This window comes from Hemibagrus wyckioides, linkage group LG01 (genome assembly GCF_019097595.1).
Source record: "Hemibagrus wyckioides isolate EC202008001 linkage group LG01, SWU_Hwy_1.0, whole genome shotgun sequence".
NCBI classification, from domain to species: Eukaryota; Metazoa; Chordata; class Actinopteri; order Siluriformes; family Bagridae; genus Hemibagrus; species Hemibagrus wyckioides.
Window position 1 is genome coordinate 11,093,105 of NC_080710.1, and position 26,929 is coordinate 11,120,033.

Below are 26,929 nucleotides of genomic sequence, written 5' to 3' on the forward strand. Positions count from 1 at the left end.
ACCTATTGCTATAGCGTGGTAAATAAGTGCACTTGTGCTAAACCTTTTATGTAGTATAAGCTACATTACAAGAAGCATGAATTATGAAATAACTTCTAATAACTACTCATACATTTCAGTGTAATGTAGAAGCTTGCATTCTACTCAGCTCATTACACAATACACAGGGACAATACACTTAGAAACACTTTTGGCTGAAATTGTACATGATGAGGTGACAAACGATATCCTGTTAACAGTGAACACTGTTTGTTTAAAGACCGCTAGCCTATAGCTGACAATGAAAACAAATATTTTACTGTGAGTGTTAAAAAAAGAAAGATTAATGGGTCTTCTTGTAATATATTGTTGCAAATAATAATAATAATACAGAAATGTACCTCAGTTTACACTATAACGGCCTGTTATAAGCAATATGATTCAAATATGAGTCAAATCAGTGGAAAAATACCCAAATCTTTCCATTCCGTAATACCTTCAAGCCGTAATGCTGATTTTAGCACATATCTGATGCTTCTTGTCCTCTGAGTAAGTTTATGTGACCCATATGTAACAGGCTACCAGTGTCTGAATCTGATCGTCATGCACATAAATTGTATGAACCAGCAGTACAAGCCTTGAATGCTTGCAGGGTCATTGCAAACAAAGGGTAATAGTAGGCCAATTGCATTGCTTTTGTTGCAGATAGTACTGGTGTTTCTTTGTATGCAAAACTGGTGCCAGGAGTGATCATGCAGATTTGAATCACATTTTCAAGACGGTCACAGCTGTGTATGAGATATGAATGCAATCTTGGATCAGACATGACTGTGGTTCAAAATTATATTTAAAAAAAAACAATCAGAATCATATCTAGGCAAAAATCTGGATTTGAGCCACCTCAGCCATCAAATCTGACTAAGAATTGCAAACTGGGTACAATTGAAAGGGTTTTGGAATAGTGTTGAATGTTACTGATTTGCTTTTCTTTTTTTTTTGAAAAGGTACAGAAATTACCTTAAACAGACATAAAACAGACATAAAAGACCTAATTTTGAAGAAAGTGAACAAATCTGCTATTCTGATTGGTGCTTGACATTAATGAGTGAATCCAAAGCAACTCAATACAATCATATAAGCTCTAACATTTTAGCTTCACTGCCCTGCAGAGTTGCAAGTGGTCCCTACTTCAAAACAAAATGGGATTCAGCTCTTGAAAGACTGATGAACTGTCTTATGTCTATTAGAGGAACAGGGTCCCTAATCATTAGAGATGAGAAGCCTGGAGTAAAGTGGAAAAAGATTTGAATTAGTATTGAAATTCCTAATTTGAATGAGTATTCCAAAGCTTTGTAATTGCTCAATTAAATCATAGAGTCCGTCAAATAATGTAAGGCAATGCCCTTTGTTTTCTTTTCAGACATTAGCTTATAGCTGTTGTTTTTTTTTTTTTTTTTTTTTTGCAATTTGCAATTTGCACTAATTAAAAATAGACATTTGAGTGTGTGTGTGTGTGTGTCTGTGTGAGTGAGAAACAAGGCAGACAGGAACATGGATAGATAAAAAATAAAGACAAACGATTGAGGAATATGGATACCTAAAGAAGCATGGCAAGAAGAACAAACAAAGTTCTTCTCAGTAAAGTCCTTTTTATCTCCCTGTGTTGCAGGGCTTGGGCTGCTGTGTAGGCTGGACTGGACATCTGTGTATTTAAGTGTCCACACAAAAGTAGGGGAAAAGTCCTCTATACCTCCACCTGTCCCTGAGTGAGATGAGTCCTTAGCTGCTGTGCTGCATTCACAATCTTCCTTTGATGACCCAACAGGTTCACTCCCAAAGCCTGCACATCTCTGAAACACACACACAGTATGCACAATTTGTATAGCCGCACCAACAAGGTCCAGTAAGTGCACACATTAATGAAAAATATCAGCAGCACTGCTGTTAATAAAAGACTCGTACAACCACCACACACACACACACACACACACACACACCCCACAATGCCAGTATCACTGCTGTGTAGAGAATGATCCACTATCCAAATAATATTCATTCCCTGGTGGCCCTGTAGTATCTGATAAAATGACCAATGAGAAGACACACAAGGTATGTGTATATGCATGGGAAATCATTAACATGATGTTAAAATATGATTGGTCTTCCATAGCTTGCTGTTATTTAAAAAAAAAAGCATAATTGCCTGCACACCTCCTTCCCCACTGGCTTGAATTTTGTCCGGCAAATTGCTATTATGACGTGAAACTGTTTTTATGAAAGAGAAAGGTGATAGTTGTTGTTTTTTTTCCTGTTCAAACTGAGCAAACAGTAATGTTAATAATGCTGGCCACCAACACTGTGTGTTTCTTGAACAGGATGCTTTCAACCATAAAGCGTTTGGCTACAGAATTTAAGATCAGCTCATTTTAACAGAATAATACTGTATGTGGGAAATCCCATAACATCTGGAGATGACATAAATCTGGATGTATGTGAAAGCAAAGCAGACTGCACTATGCAAAAATATATCAAGAGTGACCTGATAAAACATCTTAAACAGGGAACTCAGAGTTCATTGCTACAACAAATGCTGCAGCAATCACTGGGTAGGCGAGGTAAGTGAAAGCCTAGGTAAGTGAAAATAACAGCCTTTAACCAGTATACTCTTCATGAAAATGACTATTGGTCTTTAACAAGAAGGGATTCTGAAGAAATAAAAAAGCTCTATTCACAGCTATGCAGAAATATGTTTGAAACACAGCCTGCTCTCTACTGCAACCTTTTCTATTAGCTAACTAAACTAGCTAGCTAATCAACTCACTGAAAACAAGCCTTGTAGCCGATGCACATCAACATACTATAACTAGGGGAATGATAAACAACTAAATGAAACATGCCATGGCACTCAAGTATTCGTATTGATAGTGGTACTAGTATAGACCAAAACTATGATTAAATGATACTAATGTATCTCTTATCCCTATTATTTACACTGTGATATCAATCTTTTTACAGATTTACTCTAGCCATTCTCTCAAAACTTTTGACATGAGTGAACAGTAGATCTTTGGCACAAAGAACAAAAGTTCCCCTCAGTTCAACTTTAGTGTTCTCAGATGATGTAACCCTGTTCGCAGCATGTCTAGTATCTGAAAATCATAATGACAGGACCTTTGGCCACTCATCCGAAGGACTCATCAAATGAGTGGTGGCACATTCTCCAGCAATTAAACTCCAGCGTGTGAATCACATCAGTGTTACGAACTTCATTAAGGTCACAACAGATTTGCTGTACTCTGGAGGTGTAAATGGGAGTGAAGCTGTCAGGCCAAAGATGAAAGTTGTTATCACAGCTTTACAAATAGCTGATAAATGGTGGCGCAGGCCTCCATTTCAGTATGACATAAATGCCCTCCAGACTGTCCTGTCTTGTCAAAAAATGTGCTAGTGGTCACTTTTTAAAGTAGCTTGCATGTCTTGATTGCCCTGAGAGTCCTGTCCTGAGGAATTTGTGCAGATATGGAGTGTCTGCTTTCTTTTAGCAATTTACAAGTCTGTACCTTCCCTGCACTACACGTTTTAGTGAGAAATATGATGGTAAAACATAGGGCATAACATTGTTGTTCTATTTGCACTGTTTCCTTCGTAACCCGCTTGTATGTATTCCTATTGTTGATAGTTTTGGAGCAATCTAGTCAGAGTAGCCATAAAACTCCTCTGAAATGTTAGCAGTTCTTGTTTTTTTTTTTAGATTCATTACACTTTACACAAGTTAACAATACCTGTCACCATGCCGTTGTAGGTGTGCCTATGAGTAATGATGAGTAACAAAAGGCCTCACAGAATCTAGCAGTTGCTTTGACTTTGATACAAGCAAAACAACCTGGATAGCTGAAAACCAGTTTACTATTCATAGTAGATGCTGGATGATTATTGACTGTTAACAGTAATTAATGACATTGCTATTTTAGACCAATTCATTAGTGCAGATAAATGCTATTAAAAAGCAAATAATAATTACATTATTATAATTGCAATGCATAATTACATTATACACTAAAATAAATTCTTATTGTACACTCTTAAAAAGCAAAAATAAACAAATCAGTGCAATAAATGTGTGCTGTACAACTGTGTATTATATTGCACTATTCACAGATGAACCAGTTCTTAAAATGCATTGGTCTGGACAACCTGGTGGCTGCTTGTGAAACTGAGGCTGCACAGCATGGAAGCCCATCAACAAGGGCCTTATAGCAGCATCATAAAACAAATCTGGCTTAGATGTGCCACTCTACCCTAGCTGATGAGTGAATTTGCATTACTCTGTTGTCTGTAGTGAATGTATTAGTCCACTTGCCCTTAATACAGAGCAATTACTATGACTAGGTTATAACCGTGTATGCTAAGTGTACTTACTCCATAGTAAGCAAGCTCACTCTCTCCAGGCTGTTTAGCTGTGCTCTCTCAAACTCATCTTTGTATCGGTCCATCCTCAGCGCACTCAGCCACTCACTGACTGTTGTCACTGTTGACAGATCTGTGGAGGTGGGGCTAAGCAGGGGTTGGGTGGGGCTTAAAAAGAACATGTTAAGAGGGATATAACGGGAGAGAACGCATTATCCAAAATGAATCCGAGTGCCGTGGCTCTTTCAAATATTTACATTGCATTTAAGAATTTCACAATATTTTATCAGGAGCATGATATAATTTTAATAAGGAAGGATGGAAGGATAGGAAGTTTCTCTAATGTTTTGGACACATTTGGATTACCTTTCTTCCTTTTATTGGCATAGGCATTTATCTTTACTTTATATTATTTTTTTTGTAATGAGATATGCAGTAGTAAACTAACTGCATGATATGAGTATGTTGCAAAGATCCGATTTTGTCATTATCATGGTGGAGCCATAGGCTGAATATGTTTTGGAATTCCGAGTGAAAAGCTGACACAGTTCCTTGTCAAGGACACATAAAACCTACTAAAGGACAGGTCCTGATGACAGATGTAGTTTGTAGTGCTTGTCGTACCGAGCATGCTCAGCCTTCAGGGATGCAGGGTGACGTATGAGACGGTCCAGAGAAGAGAGGATAGAGTCGAACCTGGGACGGTCCTGTCTGTCAGCCTGCCAACACTGCAGCATCAGAGCATGTAGAGCAGGAGGGCAACTGTTAGGAGCGGGAAGACGATACTGATCAACTACTGCCTTCATTACCTAGAGACAGAGAAACAGGGAAAAAAATTAAATAATGTGTAGGTTAGTAATGGTGACAGCTGTCAGTTGCCATTTCCTACCTTGTTTGTCTGTGAATTGATTTTGTGGTTCATTGCATAATTGCAGTGAATCTGAAAGGACGATTTTCTTGAGTGTTGGCACACACATTTTGCTAGTGGGTGCCTTTTATTTTAGACTTGATTAGATTACATTCAGCTTCACTGTTGTTGAGCAGAGTACAAGTACAAAGCCAAGGAAATTCAGTTAGCATCTAATCAGGAGTGCAAAATAACAAGTAGTGGTCAGCCACATGAACATTTCTTCATGTAAATTATTTATGCAGAGAAGGCATTCCACAGAAACGTAACCTTCCAACCACAATAGTTATAAAAATAGATGCACATGCCACATGAATAATATTGCTTCAGTTGCATGGCTGGAGGACTTTGGTGACATTACGCATCTTAGTGTGCACTCCACACACACACACACACACACACAGAGTTTTCAAACTGACTGAATCACATAACAGCTCCTTCATTAGAATGCTGTAGGCATACACAGATTTATTCCTCACTGCACATAACTGATTTAATTAGAAGTAGAAAAACTGGAGGTTGCTTATCATGTCTTGAGCTGCATTACACAGTCATGGTTAAACAGCCAAATAAAAAAAGCAATTATTTGAATGAACCCTCATATGAACAAGCTCCTGCAAAATTTTTTGGCTGTACTGATGCCTAGTGTATTAACCCATTGTGCCTTATCAAATTGGTGATTATGTTGTATTTGGAACACTTGTATACCATAAGTCTATAGAAAATATGGATTTATCTGCCCATAAATGATTCATTGATTGACCACAAATCACTCTGTAATTTTCCTTTAATTCAGTTCTTGAGCAAAAATCTAGAAGGCCTTAACAAACACAAACAGAAAACACAAGCCTTACTTCTTGGTTGCTCATGTCCCAGTAAGGCCGTTCTCCATATGACATCACCTCCCACATGAGGATCCCAAAGCTCCAGACATCACTAGCTGAGCTGAACTTACGATGCTGGAAAGCCTCAGGAGCTGTCCATCTTATAGGTATTTTACAACCCTGAAAAAGAACAAAACCAGTTTATCTGGGAAGATATGATGTGCCAAATGTATTGTTGACTTTTTTTGAACATTTTAGGAAATTCTGGTACATGTAGATGACGTGACAAATAACAGTTTTAAGTTTTAAAATCAATTTCTGAATAAATCTAAATGGTAAAAGTAAAATTGAAAGATAACCAGATAACCTAATTGTTAAATATAAATAATAAATGTTATTGTTAAATCAAAATATTGAATATAAATGTTAAATATAATTGTCAATACATTATACCTGGTAACTGAGTCATTACGGATGCTACATGTATTTACATTTACCTATTTCTGTATGTTTATACATCAGTAATTTAATAGCAGTGACTAATTTCAGATTTTATTAGTTAGTAATGATGACACTGCATTTCCTGAAGACAGAAGTGGTTCTGTTTATAAATAGGTCTAAACCCTCTGCGATTAAATTTTCCCTTTGCCATTGCATATATTCACAAAAACTGATTTGATTTCATTCCAATTATTTGCTCTAAAGCAAAATCTTGGCTGGCTGGATACTGTTTTTAAATCAGCCCATGAATTCCATCAGTTGACCTGCTTTTCACATCTTCAACCTAGTTCCAAACTAGCACAGTGATGTACAACTGATTTAACTGTTTATTTATTTATTTTTACATTTAAGATTTACATTTAACATTTATGTATATTTTTAACATTTACATTCGACCATTAAAATTTAAAATTTAGGTTTAGATTTAAAACTTATACTGAAATGTAGTTATTTGAGAGTAAGTTATTTATTTATATTTATAGCGAAGTGACTCAGCTCAGTTTCCAAGAACATACCAGTGATGCAGTGTAGGTGGGCATATTGTGGTCCAGGTCCTTCATGAGCCGTGACAGACCGAAGTCTGAGACCTTACAAACCAGGTTTGAGTTCACCAGAATGTTACGAGCTGCGAGGTCACGATGGACAAAGTTCCTCTCAGAAAGGTAACACATTCCCGCTCCGATGCCTCTCACCATACCCACCAGCTGCAACACACTGAACTGGTCCTCATTTTCCTAGAAAATGGAAACAAGAGAAATAACATAAAGACATCACATACTTCGATTTCTAGGAAAATCAGATTCTCAAACTGTTGCCCAAAAGTAACCTTGTTTCATTTAGAGCAGAATCTATCATGTTAAAAAAGATCTGTGGTATAGATTTTCCTCCCTCTCACCCTGAGGAAGGCATCCAGGGGGCCGTTCTCCATATACTCCATAATGATTCGCTCAGGTGGAGTGTGTGTGATCACCCCCTCGAGCTTCAGCACATTGGGGTGATCGAACTGACCCAGGATCCCAGCCTCGCTGAGGAACACTCCTCTCTCACGGTCTGTGACTCCCCAACGCAGAATCTTCACCACTACCATCACTTCTCTACGGCCCAGAGGTCTGTATCTGCCCCTGGACACCTCCCCAAATTGAGCTGAAAAGAGAAACAACAGGAAAGAAAGAATGAATTACAATATAATACAATATACAGCTAAAATTCCACTAATAATAATCTGAAAGAAAGAAAAATAGAAGTAAAGACACATGATTAGCAATATATCTATAGAATAATATCTGATGAATAAAACAGACATGCTGACTCCCTTCTAATGGCTCTTGCTCCACATTTAAATCTGCAGTTTCAGAATTCATGATGTCCTTCTGCAAAAAATTCCATTTTATTTCTTGTTCCATTCTTGGCATTAATATTCACTCCCTCTTCTTATTATCAGTGGACTTGTCCACAGCAGGCCTGCTAGTTATCTGTAGCAGCTTCACATTTCCATTTTCCTACATAATCTATAGTGTGTGTCAATGTTAGTCGCTGTTAGAGCAAACCCAATTACACACCGACTCTTCTTCTGGCTCTCTTTCTTTCTCACATACATCTGTGCAAAAAAATGAAATTTCTGGGCAATGTATTTCAAATGTTTCTGTAAATGTGATTGGTGAACTCTCCTGCCTGCATGTTTTAACTACACTCTTAATTATAATTATTTTTCTCAGCAGTTAAGTCACTCGTAACATCACAGCTCTGTGGTGCCCCCAGAGGCCTAAGAAACTCTTAAAAAGGGCCGTGAAACATAGCCAACACAAAAAATGTACTCACTTTCTGGATGACACTTCAATAATTTCAGGCTTTCTAGAGAGACTGTTCAATTAATTTCAGAAATTTGGAAATATTTCAAATGTTTCTGCAAATGTGAACTCTGATTTCATTTTGCTTTTAAATGCAAATGATGACCTTTCCTGCTCACATATTCTAATTACACTATTATTATCACATTATAATCATTTTTGACTGTTCTTTCTCTGCAGTTTAGTCACTAAAACAGCTCTGTGGTGCTCCTAAAAAGCTTAAGAAACAATAAAAGAGGTCACATAAAAAAGCCAAGACAAAAAAGCGACTCCATGACACTTCAATAATTTACGCCTTTCTAGAAAGACTGTTCAATTTAATGTCAGAAATTAAAAAATCAACATAAAAAAATAATAAATGAGATGATATTAATGCACGAAAACTTGAAATATTTTTTTAAACACTTGGATTCACATGGATTACTTTATATATATATATATATATTTTCAAACCATAGATCTTTTAGATCTGCAATGCAGCACTGATCACCAGCCAATCTAAACCCTTATCTGTCTACTCACCAGCACCGATGACTTCCTCAATCTTCAGGTGAGCGGGCTCAATTTCTCTGGCAAATTCTTTGACTGCCTCACTCGGATCCTCGTAAGTGGAAGGATCCACATAATATTTTACCCCAGCTAAACAAGAACACAGAAAACATGTTAATATTCAGAACACCATAAATAGCAGCTCATAATGTAACCTCTGGAGCACAAAACAAAATCAGCACAAGCATCCTACAGACAGCAGGAAACTCTTTGAGAATGTTGCTCTCTCTCATCCTTAGAGTACAACACACCTGTCAACCAGTCAAACATGAAAAATTACAGTGCAGCTGGAGAATTATTTACCAACGTAGAACATGGAATTAGAACACATGATGCTGTATTTTCTTTGATATGTTAATGCATTTCGAAAAAAACATCTTTTAAAAACAAAACTGTTTTAAAAACATTTTAAAATAACATCATGAGCTCACAACCTGAGCTGTATAATGAAAACAAAAACAAAAACAAAACAAGGTAAATATAGAGGCTGTAAAAAATGCAAAAGATGTGTTCATGATCCTGAGGGAAATGTGCTAAAGAGAAAATACATTCTATAAAGCATTCTTTATTGGAGCTAGAGGAGAAGAAAGCACTATAGTCATATTACTGCTGTTCATACACACACACACACACACTCACCTCGGTTGCTAATATATCTCTGAAGTCTGTCACTGTAATGGCTCTCTCTCCTTTTTCTGTTGAAGGAAGAACAGAAAGAGAATTTTCATCAACATAACATTGTTATTACCTTTTATAGATTCATTTCTTCATGTCACTATTCAGTTTAATCAAGCTTATAATTTATCAGTGCATCTGGATCTTTGTACATGCAGTGTACACCGTTCAGACACAACATTAAGACCACTTACAAGTGAAGTGAATAACACTGATTATCTCCTCATCATGGGACCTGTTAGTGGGTGGGATATATTAGGCAGCAAGTGAACATTTTGTCCTCAAAGTTGATGTGTTAGAAGCAGGAAAAATGGGCAAGTGTAAGGATTTGAGCGAGTTTGACAAGGGCCAAAACTGCATTCCAGGTGCTTCTGGTCTGCAGTGGTCAGTATCTTTCAAAAGTATCCTTTAAATCCTGTAAATCCTTTAAGTCCTGTAAGTATCCTATAAGTCCTGTAAGTTGCGACTTACAGGACTTAAAGGATCTGCTGCTAACATCTTGGTGCCAGATACCACAGCACACCTTCAAGGATCTAGTGTAGTCCATGCCTCGATGGGTCAGGGCTGTTTTGGCAGCAAAATGGGGACCAACACAATATTAGGCATAATGTCATGCCTGATTGGTGTATATAGTATACATAACTAATATTAGAATCGATTAAATATTCAAATAAACTTACGTCCTGAAGACAAACACGATGACAACTGCGGCCACAACTAACAGGAATGCAGCTCCGCCCATCACCGACCCCACCAGCAAAGGCAGACGGCTCTGAATTTGCCTTGACCGCTCTTCTACAGTGACAAAAACAGCAATCAAGACAACTTCATCGATTACATGGATACTTTCTGAATAAAGTCATATACTTCTATTCATTTTTCCCATTTCTGTTTACATTTACACTGCCACATAAATTCCACTCAAGTTTGCTGCTCATATCTATCTATCTATCTATCTATCTATCTATCTATCTATCTATCTATCTATCTATCTATCTATCTATCTATCTATCTATCTATCTATCTATCTATCTATCTATCTAAACAGTACTACTCTTTTATATTACAATCTGCATCCTTTTGATGTCAATGGCATGAAAGGTGAGAAATTGGTGGAAAAGTATATAATCTATATAATCTGTACCCATAGCCAGAGTGCTGAAGTAAACCGAATTGCTGTAAGGGCCATAGCCTCGCTCATTGCGGGCTCGGATCTGGAAGGCGTAAATGGAGCCTGGGGTCAGATCATCTATGGTCACTGTGTTGGTCTCAGTGAACACACTGGTTGCACTGCTTTCATCAGAGCTCTGCAGAGGGAAAAATGGATTGTTAGCCACCCCTGTCCAAATTACATATTTTACTGTTTTTCTTTCCTAAGAATGAAACATTGAAAAAATAACATTGTTGGCAAATGTTAATGAGAGATCATTTACATCATGTAAACATAAACAAACAAAAAAAAAGTAATTGTGGCAAGTTTGGTCATCTTACTAAGTACTCAGGACTTAGTAACACCCGCTTTGGCAGTGTTCACAGTGTGCAAATATTTTTCTAGCCTGCTAGGAGTCTCTCATGTTTTAAGAATTTTAGCACACTCTTCTTGGCAGAATTCTTCTAGTTCTGAGATATTCTTGGTCTCTCTTGCATCAGTAACTTTTGCTTCTGATCACTCTTCCATGTAGCAGGATGTAACACACAGCAGAGCAGAACGGTGCACCACCACTCCTGTGTCAGCTAAACCATCCTGCAGGTCCTTTGCTGTCATGTTTTCTTTGACCATTTGCCCAGTATACAGGCAGTTCCATCTGATTGTTTTTCTAGTCTTCCAGATCTCGTCTTGGCTTTCACAGCTCTCCTTATCTGTTATTTCAAAATGAGATTTTGTCATCTTTTTCTTGACTTTATTTGGCTTGTAGGCATCAATTAGTTTGATTTTCTAAGCAGATCCTTAGTCAGCTACTTAGAGAAGCCCAACGTTGCTGAGTGTTACAAGTAAAAGGCTTGAAGAGTCAGAGAATTAATTACACTCTAATTCCTAATAATATCTTGACCTGCTGAACAAGTCCTAATGAGCCAATTAAGACCTAATGAGTTCATTATATTCTGTGAGTAGAAGGGGATCCATTTTCCCCTTATTACATTTTGGCATTTTGATTTGCAAAAAAATGTTTGCTTCAGCATGTGTTTAAAAATTATTTTGGATAAAGGCATCCAGAATTTTATATACAACTGTACTGAGTGCAAGGATTTTCAAGGATATCAGTAAATATCAGTAACTATGCACATAAAAGAAGACACATGGGGAAAGCTGCACATGGCTAAACAGACCAAAAACATTTTTAATTTACATTTAAATCAATTCAATATCCTAACAAATAGGTGTGGCAGAAATAAATAAATAAATAAAAACGAATTCATAATTTCCATTAATAAGTTCACATCCCTCCCCCTTCACTTTATTTTACGACATTAATTAAAAAACATGCCTCGGAGTCATTCGTGACCTAAAAATAGCATATTGAAAAAACTCAAATATATGTCATGACAATGTTATGATAGTGAATTTTAGTGTAGATGCAGTTAGACCTTGTCATAGTATCGAAGCTGATACTCCAGGATGTCTCCGTTGGGCCGGTCAGGCTGAGGCCAGGACAGAGTAATAGAATCTGAAGCACTGTTGAGCTGATGCAGCATGGGAACCTCAGAAGGTACTTAAAGAGAAACACATAGTGAGTGAGACTGCTATTATAACTGTAACCACATGGGGGCATGAACATATAGCACGGTCGAATACTGTATAATAACACTGTTTTGCTCTACTAAGTGTAGATTTTTGTTATTCATGGGGCTTGTAATGATTTTAAAATAGGAATACATTAATGTTTAGTTTTAGATGAACTCCCTAACAAGATGGATGCGGAGAGCAGGTTAGGAACAAAATCTGTTGTTTGCCAGTGTTCAGTTTGACAGAAAGAAACACTGAAAGACTCTACTGACCCTGATGTCACACACATTACTCATCAACTCATTGTTCAGGGACAACCAACCCCCCCACCCCCCACCCCCAAACACACACACACACACACACACTCAGCTACCTCAACTCTCAAGCAGTCGTGTACAAGAGCAAGGACAATTTACACTGAGAACTGGTACAGACCACTTGACATTTAAATAAGTGTTACATCATATCAATTTAGGGAATCTGTACAGAGTAAATGTGTATGTGGGTGCAGACTAAAGCTTTGTACTAATAGACCAAAAAGTGGGAGATGAGATAAAGAGAGAGAGAGAGAGAGAGAGAGAGAGAGAAAGATCAGGAAGAAAGAGTGTGAGAGTGAGAAACACACAATCTTTTCATGATTTCATGTGGAGGGGGGCCTGAACTGTGTTGTTCATCCCCAAAGTTTCTGTGAACTGCCATAACGATTAACCTCTTCCTCTTTCTGCTTTCTTGAACATTATTTGAGCTGACAGGATATCGTGACCTAAAATCACCACAGTCCAAAGCCAAGGAGGAGAAATGATAAGACTGTGAGAGAGGAGGAGACTCCAGGCAAAAATACACTAATAACAAATGATGGACATTGATATACAGAGTAAGCATTTGCATGTTACAGAAACACAAATCGGCCACAAGATATGACACGATCACTGACATTGTCTAAAAACAATCACAGATAAAGAACAAATCGTTTAAATTTTTTTTTTATAGAAACAAAACCTGACAATATGACAGACAGAAACATGCTCACATCAAATCTATACCTTCTGTCAGTGGTGGTTTGCCTGGAGGGGTAGCTGGAGCGGAGCCCCACCACATATATCAGCTGTTTAACAAATGTTTATCTACCTAACCTTGTCCTCATACATAACTCTAAACATTTTAAAATTTCATCTAATGACATCTTTTAAATGACTAAAAATGAGAACTGCAACAAGTGCTAATAAAGGCCATTGGGGCAGGAATCACACTGCCCCATGATCAGAGAGGAACAGCAGACAGGACAGTTCATGGGGTTGACTGGGGTTGTTCATGGGGTTAATCAGGCTAGTTTGAAAAATACTAGCTGAAATCTTATTTTATAGCTATAGCTTAATGTAATATATTGTCACAAACAAAGGCTTTGTATGTTCAGTCTTTGTCTAAGACATGCAGAAGTATGTTGTTTGTAATATATACTGTATTGCAAAGACTGGGTGAGGTCAAGGGGGATTATAAATGGGATATTATCTGCACATTAGAAATGCATGTGCACTACGGTGACCTTGTTACTGATACAAAGCTGTGTTTGAGGCATAGTCGGGCTGAAATCTGGCAATGCTGGTTAACGATATTAGCTTTTCTCTGTGTGTCTTGTATCAAACACAGATTACCAAACGTGTGCCTAACAACTCTCAAAACACTAGACTGGATGCTGGATGACTGTTGATACACTATACTGCCAAAGGTTTTGGGACACCTCTCCAAATCATTGAATTCAGGTGTTGTTTTTCAGGGGTTGGGCCTCACCCCCTAGTTCCAGTGAAAAGAACCCTTAATGCTTCAGCATACCAAGACATTTTGGACAATTTCATGCTCCGAACTTGGGGTTGTCCAGGCCAGTCAAGCTCCTCCACAACAAACTCACTCATCCATGTCTTTATGGGCCTTGCTTTGTCACTGGCCATCCCCAAACTGTACCCACAAATTTGGGAGCATGAAATTGTCCAAAATGTCTTGGTATGAAACTGAAGCATTAAGAGTTCCTTCCACTGGAACTAAGGGGCCAAGCCCAACTCCTGAAAAACAACACCTGAATTCAATGATTTGGAGGGGTGTCCCAAAACATTTTGCAATATAGTGTATATTGATCACTCTCAACTGCAGTTACTCGAGAAAAGCTTGTTGTTTAAGGCTGTGTTGTCATCCTGCCCCAATAAAATCTCTGGTCATGAGAAGTTTCTTCCTCTCAGTGTACACCTAAATCTATATCTATACACAGGTACAGACACACACTCACTGATTACATCAACCAATTAAATCAAGGTAAAATAACTCACCTGATTGGCTGGTGGTGAAGTTGATACTAGCGAATTGCGGTGGGAATGGACTGAGAGGAGACACGTCGTTCATAGCTTGAACCTGCCAGTCAACATTTTTGAGAAATCATGCAAAGTTCAAAGTGGTTGTTATTTCTCATCAGTTCTCATCAGTTTCTCATCTCAAAAATCTATACATTTCTTTTTTAATTTCATGCATTTATACTGCATATGGGATTACAATTAATGTATACAAAAAACAACAACAAGATAAATCTTCAGTGCATCACTGTTGGACATGTTTAACAAATGAACCCATTTATTCTCACTGCATCTGAAAATGTAGTTTGGAGAGTAAAAGAGATTTGTATACAAATGGAGGGGCTGCTATATCTGTCTGTGAAAATGATGGATGGTCCATTTAGGCTCATTTTAGTAAATGGGCTGTAAATGAACATCAAACTACATTGCTTTCTTCTCACATCCACTTTCAGGTTTAGTTATCATTATAAAACGGGGTCAGGTGTCTTTTATAGACACTATTATAAACAGGAACAAGAGATTTACTGAGACTGGAGCAACATACACAATAAGACATGAGTTTCATTGCTCATCCGTCTTATTTTTTACACATGGATGATGTCGAGGGTCATATAGGAAGGGTACTAGTCTTAGTACTGGAGTGAGAGGGTTTTGTATTGTGGATCACAGTGTTATCATTTATAAAGTTATAATTTATCATTTATAATACATTTATAAATGTATTACAATAGTGTTTTTCCAGAGCACCAGCTGTTTTACACTGGATCCAATAAAACAATGTCTGGATTTTATTCAAGTTTTTGATAATGACACAAAGGAAAAGGTAATGAGTTTTGGAATAGTCACAACACACAGTACCACCCTGTGTGTTTCTGAAAATTTAAACAGTAATAACCCAAAACAGTAAAATGGGGTGTCTGAGAACACAAGATGACAAATACTCATAAGAGAAATCTCTAACAGATGAGTCGAATCAGAGATTGTTTCTTGTAAAGCAGTAAAGCAACTGATGATGATGAACAGGTTTTAAAACTGCTAAAATAAAAAAAATTCCCTTTTCATGCACACACACACTATCTATCTATCTATCTATCTATCTATCTATCTATCTATCTATCTATCTATCTATCTATCTATCTATCTATCTCTCTCTCTCTCTCTCTCTCTCTCTCTCTATATATATATATATATATATATATATATATAGATATAGATATATATATAAAAAATTAAGCTGATTTTTGGATAGCATCTTACAGGCAGACAGAGAGAGAGAGAGAGAGAGAGAGAGAGAGAGAGAGAGGGATGCATGATCTACATATTGTACACATATATAATGCCAGGCTGATTTCTGGATAGCATTAAATAATTAATATTACATTACATTTTTATACTATTCTTTCGATAGTGTTCTGTATGTTGGACTGCTCCTGTGTTAGAGTGTGTAAGTGCTCATGGATATAGTCTGCTTACCTGTATGAGATAGGTGACTCGGGTAAGCAGATTGCCGAGGGTTATTTTAGTTTGTCTGAGGCCACTTTTATAAGGAGTATAAGTGACAGAATCGCCGCACCAGGAGCAGGCACCAGGCTGTGTCTGTGTGGCCGAGGGACAGATTCTACACACCACACTATATGTAACTTCACTCCGACCCCCCAAGTCCAGAGGGGGCTTCCAGCGTAGAGACACCCCTCCCTCTGAGCTCTCGTACTCCCAGGACAGAGACACAGGAGCTGAGGGTGGGGCTGGTAAGGCAAACACACTCAAATTACTCAGAGTTTCCAAACAGTATTTCAGTCTCTCTCAAATCATGTCTGAGCAGATGTGGAGCCTACAAATAACTATAATGACCTGTAACTACTCAAACTGCCCTGCTTAGGCTTCATCACTTTAGAATGGTCTGTGGTAATTAATTAGAGTATTCCTAATCACTTTGTTGATTTGTTCCTTTATGTAGGCTTTTTCTCTTGCATTTGTGACAGTGTTTGCAAAGGAAGCCAACTTACCCCCCAGTTTACCCGGTAAATATAGCTTTGCCTGTTGCATAATATCTGGCTGTTCCTTTACCCCAGCTAGAGGCCAGGATTATGACGCTACTCTCCTGAGCCCCTAAGAAGTTATTTCTGAGCACCTACTGCTTACCTAATTAGGTTTCTTCTAAATTTTGTTAGTTGATGGAATCTGTAAAGACATGCTGCATTAGTCATGTGGTCCTTACTAGTGCAGGCAGTAGTGTTGGCATCATTTGGCGCCCGATAGTAGCCACTGCGGCACTCACAAACTTTAGAAGCCTCCAAGCTGGTTCTGCTATTAGCTGGACACTCGGTGCATGAAACCGACCCTGACACGGCTTTATAGAAACCCATCTGACAGGCTGAGGATGAAGAAAGATGCAGAAATTAGTGATAGGATGGGTTTGATGTTTTATGAAAAATGCTGTCAGCTTTAATGTTGCAGAATAAAACTCAAAGGCAAAACATCAACACGAGGCTTTGTAGAATCTGAATTCACCTGTCAGTCGTGTGTAAATAATGAAACGTAACTAACTACATGCATTCATACTGACACAGTGCCAAATAGCATGGTCAGGTGGTCAGGTGTGTGTGTGTAGATGTAGATATACATGTAAAGGTGTGTAAAGCTCCATTGAGCTACCTGAGTGCTGGCCCTTAAATCCCTCACACTTTTCTCTAGTCTCACAGCAAGCGCTGTCTAACAAGTGTAACACCTTTTCAAGCCTTCAGTAGTGTGCATGTGTCTGAGTGGGACACGTCAGAGCACAAGAAAGAAAGAGAGAGAGAGAGAGAGAGAGAGAGAGAGAGAGAGAGAGAGAGAGAGAGAAGACAGCAAGAAAGTATTGCAATTCTCCCCAAGATAAAAGCTTTTCCTTGTTTTCACTTCTACTAAATCTGTGATTCGCTCGCAGCACCGTTGTGAGAGGCGAAAGAGGAAGAAAAATAAGGCAGAGAAAGAAAGCGACAGGAAGATGTTTTCTATCTTTTATGCTGTTGGAACTCATTATGTGATTTTCCTAGAGCTTTGACAAAGAAGGTACAAAAAAATGCCCTGGCTTTCAGTGATCTCTTTGCTCCCCATCATTTACTAATCACTGCTCCTCACATCCTCCTTCTCTGCCTTTTCTCTATTTTAAGTAATATGATAAATGCAGGTACAACAAAGGAGATATGCTAGAAGAAAAGTTTTCTTTTATCTCATCTGTACAACATTTTGGACACAGAGTCTGTTTACTATTTGTCAGCCATCACAATAAGAAAATATAATGCCTGTGAGTTATAGATGGAAGAGGCATAGAAATTCTTCACTTGACTGAATGCATAAGCTGATGTCAAATTGCTCACAGCATCACAGGATAGTAAAAGGAAATAGGACAGATGATGCGGAATATATCAAAGCGAAAAAAGGGATGTATTGTGTTTGTTGTAGTTGGGATTTTATTGTGATTTATATATAAAATAAGGGGAAAGCTGCCATTTCAACAAGAGGGAATAGATTTTGGAGGAAAAATGGAAGCAGCAAACAGGAAAGAGAGAGACATCAGTGGCGTGTGTAATCTGCCGTTGACATTGTACTTGGTATTTAGATCACTGACCCAATTTCAACCTCTCTCTCTCTCTCTCACTTATTTTGTTTTGCTCGCAGCGCTACATACTGACAGAAACATGCAGGCACAACAACATACACACTTCCTCATACTGTGTCTCCTATAGAGCATTCGAAAAACAAAAAGATTTTCTTTTTCTGATTTTAATTTACTTTGTTGTTATGCTCTTTTACCTCACTGGCCTTAAATATACATAAATATATACACAGATCAGGCATAACATTATGAGCACTGACAGGTGAAGTGTATAACAAGTGTATTATCTCCTCATCATGGCACCTGTTAGTGGGTGGGATATATTAGACAACCTTTTGTCCTCAAAGTTGATGTGTTAGAAGCAGGAAAAATGGACACGTGTAAGGATTTGAGCGAGTTTGACAAGGGCCAAATTGTGATGGCTAGACCACTGGATCAGGGCATCTCCAAAACTGCAGCTCTTGTGGGGTGTTCCCGGTCTGCAGTGGTCAGTATCTATCAAAAGTGGTCCAAGAAAGGAACAGTGGTGAACCTGGCGACAGGGTCACGGGCGGCCAAGGCTCACTGATGCACGTGGGGAGTGAAGGCTGGCCAGTGTGGTCTGATCCAACAGACGAGCTACTGTTGCTCTAAGAGCCAGAACCAGCATTAACTGGTTAATTAATTAAGAAGCTAATGCTGGTTCTGATAGAAAGGTGTCAGAATACACAGTGCATCTCAGTTTCTTGCGTATGGGGCTGCATAGCCGCAGACCAGTCAAGGTGCCCATGCTGACCCCTGTGCACCGCCGAAAGCACCAACAATGGGCAAGTGAGCATTAGAACTGGACCACGGAGCAGTGGAAGAAATTGGCCTGGTCTGATGAATCATGTTTTCTTTTACATCATGTGGATGGCCGTGTGTGTGCATTGCTTACCTGGGGAACACATGGCACCACGCTTTATGGGAAGAAGTCAAGCTGGCGGAGGCAGTGTAAAGCCAGTCCTTTGGGCAATGTTCTGCTGGGAAACCTTGGGTCCTGCCATCCATGTGGATGTTACTTTGAGAAGTACCACCTACCTAAGCATTATTGCAGACCATGCACACCCTTTCATGGAAATGGTATTCCCTGATGGCTGTGGCCTCTTTCAGCAGGACAATGCGCCATGCCACAAAGCAAAAATTGTATATATACACCAATCAGCCATAACATTATGACCACCTGCCTAATATTGTTTTAGTTCCACTTTTGCTGTCAAAACAGCACTGACCCATCAAGGCATAGACTCCACTAGATCCCTGAAGGTATGCTGTGGTATCTGACACCAAGATGTTAGCAGCAGATCCTTTAAGTCCTGTATGATGAGATCCTCCATAGACGAGACTTGTTTAAGGTTATACTTAGCACAAAGCAACCAAATCCAGTTTTGTCGAAAGGCCAGCATTCCACGGTGATGTATCAATAATGACTATATTGTTGTACTGAGTATATGTTTACAACTACTTATGAGAAGATGGTGCTTTTTAATAACAGCATGGCTGAATCTATTTTGGAATAAATATCCTTGTTCTTATATCTTATTGGTTCTGTTTAAATTCCCGTATGCCAAATGCTTTAATAATTTAAGCTTAATAATAAGCAAATGTTTTTTTTTAAAATACATGCACATATTGAACATGTATATAAGGAGTTTCAAGCATGGTAACTCACCTCAAACTCTAAAGGAAGTCTAAAGGAAGTCTATCACTTCGTCTCACTCACTGTCACTCAGTATACAGGACAGAGCTGTATTTGTATTTTCTATTATCAACTTCAGTAGAAGGAAAAAAGAGAGGTTGCCAAGGGGATGAATGTTTGTATCTGCTATAACGTCAGTGTTCACATGCGCTTACTTGTTTCCATGGGCGTTGAACATTGGGAGCAATGATCAAATGATTGTTTCATTGAAAGAAATTACACAGAGTGTAATAACAGTCCAAATGTAACTTAAACACATCGTTTATTGTGATATTTTAACACGCCATGGTAGTGCAGGCAAGAGAAAGGGAAAGTCTGATCTCCTTTGCACAACGTCCAGTGTGAACAACGCTGCTGTTGTTGATAATAAAGGGTTTTCGATAACTTGCTATGTTGATAGTTATTGCAATGAATTAGTCATCTAGCTACAACATATGTGGAGTGTCGTTAAATAGATGTTATTGCAATGAATTAGCTAGCTAGCTAATATATTTGAAGTGTCATTAATTAGATAGTATTACAATGAATTAACTAGCTAGCTAATATATTTGAAGTGTCATTAATTAGATGTTATTGAATTAGCCAGCTAGCTAATATATTTGAAGTGTCTTTAATTTGATGTTATTGCAATGAATTAGCCAGCTAGCTATAATATATTTGGAGTGCTGTTAGTTAGATCACACCTCCTTATCCAAATTTTCTTTTCATTTTTATTCTTCCTCTCTCACCAGCAATGCAAAGCAGTCTGCTGAGCAGTGCATCTCATCTTTAAGAGCTACCTGTGATCTGCTCTCTCGGTCAAATGGCAATAATTGGCTATTACTAACTAGTCCAAGGGGGGATTTTTGTATTTGTACATTTTATATTTATTATGACACACTTACAATCTATTTGGATCACCAGTAATGTTACACAATAATTTACTTCTTCATATCTTTCAATTGATCGTGGTATAAAACATTCCACAAAATGAAATCTTACTATAAATGGTTAAATAGGGCACTGGTGGCTCGGTGGTAGGTTTCTACCCTACCATGGGCAGTGCCCAAACCCCAGCCACTGGATGCAGTGGCAGTCCCAAGCCCGGATAAAAATGGGAGGGTTGAGTCTGGAAGGGCATCCGGTGTAAAAACCTGTGTCAAGTTGTTGTGCGGACCAGTTGGTCCACTGTGGCGACCCTTCACACATGTAGGGAGCAGCCGAAAGATCAACAACTTAAACATAATGGTTCAACATAATCCTTAATAATTCTTTAATATATGGAAAAAAAAATCAAATTGTTGTTAAATTGCTGTGGTATAAAAGGAACAATCAACTATTGTACTAACACGGCACACCCTGATGTGTATTATTTCTTACTTAATCTTTTATTGTTATACAATAGAAGTTTATGTTGTCATTAGAGCAAGTTGGCTGATGTTCATTGCTCCTTGTTTGTTCTTTCTGTTTCTGCTCACTACCTTGACAACAAATCCCATCATCTAGCAGACTGAGCTGGACAGTGATCATGTGACTTAAACACAAAACAAAGATGAAAGCTGAAATTTTCTCTTTTGATACCAAAAAGGCAGTGAACTAGGCCACATGCACTGTAGATATTCTGCTGCTTTAAAGTCAGGTTCCATCAATGAGACTATTATATCATTAAGATTGTTATGTATATTCATTGTGTGGAGGAAGATGTTTAGTGGTTAACACATTTGCCTTACACCTCCGAGGTTGTGATTCCCGCCCACCTCCACCCTGTGTGGAGTTTGCATGTTCGCCCTGGGTTTCCTCTGGGTACTTGTAATAGGCTGATTGGCATCTTTAAATTGTATGTAGTGTGTGAATGGCCATGTGAGTGTATGTGTGTCCATGGTGTCCCCTGCCTTGTGCTCCAAGTACCCTGGGACTCCAGCCTCCCCACAACCCTGTGTAAGATAACACTTCAGAAAATATATGGATGGATTTATATTCATGGTGCACTTATACTCCTTATAAAATATTGCCTCAAGGAAGCTGAACAGAGAACATCATGTTGTATTATTTATCACAAGAAAACTGCAGGAATCTATATGTAAATCTATATAATATGATTCAATGTCATTATATATGGCTTTTCTGCATGCAGTGTAGAACAGGGCTAAATGATCAGAGGCAAAGAAAGATATAGCATGTGTGTGTTCAGTCTGCCCAAATGTCCATGTTTGTGTTTTTTGTATGGCTGCCCAACATTTGTGGATCATTTGATCCACAAACTCTCTGATCTCTGTTTCTCTGAGCTTGTATGTGTGACTGAACATCAATGAGAGAAAGTAAATGAGAGAGAGTGAGAGAGAGAGTGAGAGAGAGAGAGAGAGAGAGAGAGATGCTAAAACAATTAGAAAAGTTGGTATTACAGTATGTCAAGAAAAGATGCAACTTATGATTTATAGCTTCAGAACACTGTTCTTATGAGTGTGTGGACTGAGATAGGCAGCTGTTTTCTGCTCCCTCGACATGGAACAGCTTGCAGAGGTAACATTTCAGGCCCTTGTTACTCACTGTGAATTTAATGTCATGTTGACTTTTCACACTTTATTATATCCTCCAGTGTTTTTATACCAGGCACAACCTCAGTCGTTCCCATACCTTTTATCAATCTTTGTCGAGGATTTACTCTAGCTTAAGTCTTGCGTCATTAACTTGTGTCCACTCACTCTACTGTATGTTGGACCCCTTCCCCTGCACTTTCTGTCACTTGTTCACAGTTGAGTGGCCAATGCATCAGTGTGACCTAAATGTGTCACGCCCTGCTCTTTTCCTCTGCTCTCTCACTCTCTTTTCTTTCCTCTTCTATCCAAGATATGTTCTCCTCTGAGTTTCTGCCATCTTCCCTGGAATTAAGCTCCACCGTTCGTTGCTGCTCCTCTAGGAGGACGAGCACTTGTTGCTGCTTCTCTTTCTTTTTATCTCTCTCTTGCTCTCTCTCTCTCTCTCTCTCTCTCTCTCACACACTTTCTCTTTAAGTAAAAACACAAAGCGTCACTTTGTGAACACTTACATCAACTGCCTACACACACATACACAAGTGTTCAAGGGAGAGAATGATGCACACACACACACAAATTTTATATACACAATTTCAGTAAAAGCTCACGTGTATTGTGCAGTGACACAAAAAATGTACAGGTTGCCACAAAAACACACACAAACAGTGCAGTGACACACACATTTATAGACTGGCACATGCACTCACAGATACACACAGCATAAAAGAACACTGCGTGCTGCAGATGGTCTCTTTTGTCCATGAACAAATCTGTGCAACTGACTCCCCCCCTACACACACTGTCCACTGTAATAACACACACAAACGCAGACATACACACCGTCTTCTGTCCATCAAGCCAAGATTATAATTACAGTGACAGGAGGGCGCATGGACTATTGATTCAGAGCCACACTGACACAACGAAGACATACAATACGCTTATGCTCTATTGGTGTGGACAAAAGGAAACAGTTAGGGTTAAGAGTAATATTCCCATAATATGTATAATAGTTTAAAAAGTTTGGGATGTGTAATATGCTTGGGGTTACCTTGACCTGGTTCATCCTTTTGCCTTCATTAGTCTTTTGTATATAGATCAGTTTGATCCTGTTTTTATTGGATGGATTTTTATGTCCAATTGATGGGATTTGTTCAGCGGCATGAAAACCACAGATGGATGTTGTTGGCCCTGGAGATTGGTTGGTTCAGTGATTGTACTGACAGGCATATCTTACAGGCAGTGATGGTTCAGTGGTTACGGTTGTATGCTATAAATACTGTAAATATCATGAGCTCTGAATCCCAGTGTTGACTCAAAGGCACTGATTCCACCGTTCAACAACCTTAACTCTCAGGTATAGACTTAGAAGGTATGATATAAATCACTTCGGATAAAAGCAGATGGATGAATGTACATGTAAATAGTCCCACAACTTAGACATATGTTGATATCATGCTTGAGACCTATTTCATATAACATCTCAGTACAGCATTACAAAACTCACCAAGGCAGGAAGAGCCATTGTGATTTGGTTCGTGTCCTGCGTCACATGTGCAGCCTCCTACAGGCACCATCCATTCACCCTCTGCATTACAGTGCATCCGGGGAGCCGTCCCGCCCTGTGATTGACTGTGAGGTACACAAGTCCCAGTCACTGGCACCAGAGCTGAAGGCTCTGCCCCTGAGGGCGTGGCCATATAGGAGGCCAGGTACAACGTTGTTGCTGGACAGCGGCGATAAAATATGGACACGCCCATGAGTGACACACATGCTCCACTGTCTACTATAGCCAGCACAAATCTGAAAGACAGAGACAGAGAGAGAATGAGAAAGAGGGATGAAAGAAGGTGAAAAATGTCATACACTGCATGCTCAGCTGTCATCCAGAGCAGAAGAAAACAAGCTAATGTGGACTGACTAATTCCCGTTGTCTGTTTTCTCTCTAACCAGACTTTCTTTCCTGCAAATATTAGCACTGGAACACACTGATATTTACTCAGTTGAATTGCTTTGGCTGTGCAGACACACAGAGCCGGCTGAACCATACAGAGCTTAATTTCATCTCGGAACAGTGATCCATCACATATCAGCATTGGACCACGCAGTTGTATGAAGGTGACCGTGAAAAGGTTAAAGGGAATAGTACCCGCGACGTGTCAGAGGGCCAAAGCTGCGTGTCTTGACGTTGATGCGCCGCATCCGGTCTGGTTTGTACTGGTGAGGAAGACTTGGCTCTACACGACTAAAACTCTTGTCTGCTGCGATGGTGTCTATCTTCATCCAACCCTCTCTTGTCTCGCCACTGGAAGGCTAAAGAAGGACAGAGAGAGAGAGAGAGAGAGAGAGTGAGGGAGGGAGGGAGGGAGGGAGGGAGGGAGGGAAATTTGAGCACATACCAAAGAGTACTGGGTTTAAGCTGCAGTTTGGCAAAAACACAAGTTTTGAAATGTTCATTTATTCACATCCAGCAACTGCTTCATCATGGTCAGGAGTGTAGTGGGTCTGGAGCCTATCCCATACACCTCTCTCTCTCTCTCTCTCTCTCTCTCTCTCTCTCTCACACACTCTCTCTCTCTCTGTCGGGCTACACATGCTGCTCCTGAGATACCACTGATCCTGCCCACTTCTGCTCTCCGGACCTGCCTTAATCCATCCTTATGCCCTACTTCTGGTTGGAGTTCTCATCACTTGGAGTAGCACTCGCTGCTGCTGAGGATGCCCCATATGGACAGCATCAAGATACGCAGGATTACTGTGGATAGTACCACATAGAAACCATGTAGATGGCTTTGGGTCTGTAATTGTCACAAACAGTTTCGCACTCAAGTCTCTATCAATAAACCGCTGCCAATGTCAACAAGATAGGCTTCATGTTAAAACTACAATTACAGAACCAGATAAGATTTCCTTTGGAGTTTGTTTCCTCTCAAGGTTTCTTCCTAATATTGTCTCAGGAAATTTTTCCTTGCTACTGTTGCCTCTGGTTTGCTCATTAGGGATAAATGTTTAAATGTTTATAATTTCTATCCAGAATTTATATATTTCACTTAAAGCTGCTTCATGACAATTGTACATTGTTTAAGTATTAAACTAATAAAATTTATCCTAGCCATTTTCTACCCACTGTACTATCATGTTGCCCCCTCCAAATGTTTTGATGTGATTTTTTTCTATGTTCCTTGCCGGTATTCATAAGGATAAGTGAGACTTATTAATCCCTGTTTTCAAAACGTTTGTATTTCAATGTAAGGTGCCATTGCTTATGGCCCACAGCAACTGTAAATAGATTTACTGTTCAGTGTTATGGATGTTGTTTTCAATGTTTCCTCCTGTGTTAGCTTTAAGGCCTGGGTTTGTTGTGTTATTAAATGTTTCGGGATATTAAGTGTTTTCTTAGTTCTGTTGTGTTTTCAGTTATTCATTTGTGACTGTGTGTGTGTGTGGGCATGTAGATTGGTTCCGCCAACTCAACTGTTGTTATGAAAACTAGCATAGGTTTAAGTCTACATTGTTTAATAAAAACGTATATGTCCAGAGCAATATAGACATCTTGTTCCTGTTAATGAACTGGTGCAGAAAGGAATATTATAAAGTCTACAGCACAACACCAGAGATTAACACATAAATGTGTTAACTGCATTAGCTGATCCTAAGAGAACAAGAGCAAGAATAGAATGCATGCAAAGATAATATTTGGAGTGTGTGTTAAAGGTATCGTGGGATGTGCCAAAATAAAAGTGAGAGCATTTTGCGTCTCAGTGCAGGAGTCCAACTCCCTGATTATCACTCTCCAGATCCCCTCTCATAATGCTGGGGTTTCCTTTGCATTTTAAATTGGTGTAGGACAGCTACATCAAATGCCATGTCCCATGAGCTAAGTCTAAACTTAGCAAACTGTAGAACTGTCAATAAAAAAAGACAATCCAAAAACTTTATGCTTTAAGCATGTTAATTTTCACTGACTTATTATTCTACAGAATTAGATCCGAGTTTGATGTGAACAAGTGGATTTGGAAATTCAGTAAATGTAGGCTATCTATTTTGGTAATTCTGTAGCCTCCATTTCCTCTGGCCTTGGGATGCACTCTTGAGTGAGGATACCTCTTTAGTGATTGGAGAACACACTAGCACAGTGGATCGAACCGAATGGCAGACAAATACATCTCAACTTTCATTGCAGATTGGAGCAAAGATACCATCTCCTCCCCTTGAGGAGCATGAGTCAGTGTCGTGGATGCACACAGTTGCCATTACTTGATGGGGTGTTGCATTGGTACTAATTAGAAATGAAATAATACATTTAATTTAGTAATTATATCACTAGAGATTGAGCTATACTGTATAT

At 38.9% G+C, this 26,929-nt stretch overlaps 1 protein-coding gene across 3 annotated transcripts in view; it reads right to left on the reverse strand.

Annotated features, from left to right (window-relative positions):
* Positions 1-1,416: 1,416 nt before the first annotated feature.
* ephb6 (eph receptor B6) overlaps positions 1,417-26,929 on the reverse strand; it is a 49,041-nt gene continuing 23,528 nt past the window's right edge. For 2 of the 3 annotated variants that reach the window (XM_058385859.1, XM_058385994.1), the window contains 16 exons: positions 24,731-24,894; positions 24,089-24,384; positions 16,972-17,127; positions 16,227-16,498; positions 14,733-14,814; positions 12,276-12,400; positions 10,834-10,996; positions 10,370-10,484; positions 9,654-9,709; positions 8,988-9,104; positions 7,514-7,761; positions 7,134-7,352; positions 6,148-6,297; positions 5,011-5,195; positions 4,399-4,554; positions 1,417-1,829 (listed from right to left, as the gene is read on the reverse strand). In XM_058385859.1, the coding sequence (XP_058241842.1) occupies positions 1,724-1,829; positions 4,399-4,554; positions 5,011-5,195; positions 6,148-6,297; positions 7,134-7,352; positions 7,514-7,761; positions 8,988-9,104; positions 9,654-9,709; positions 10,370-10,484; positions 10,834-10,996; positions 12,276-12,400; positions 14,733-14,814; positions 16,227-16,498; positions 16,972-17,127; positions 24,089-24,384; positions 24,731-24,894 (2,610 nt within the window). In that variant the 3' untranslated portion in view covers positions 1,417-1,723. The remainder of the gene's footprint in view (positions 1,830-4,398; positions 4,555-5,010; positions 5,196-6,147; positions 6,298-7,133; positions 7,353-7,513; positions 7,762-8,987; positions 9,105-9,653; positions 9,710-10,369; positions 10,485-10,833; positions 10,997-12,275; positions 12,401-14,732; positions 14,815-16,226; positions 16,499-16,971; positions 17,128-24,088; positions 24,385-24,730; positions 24,895-26,929) is intronic. The other variant, XM_058385914.1, reaches the window with a different exon arrangement.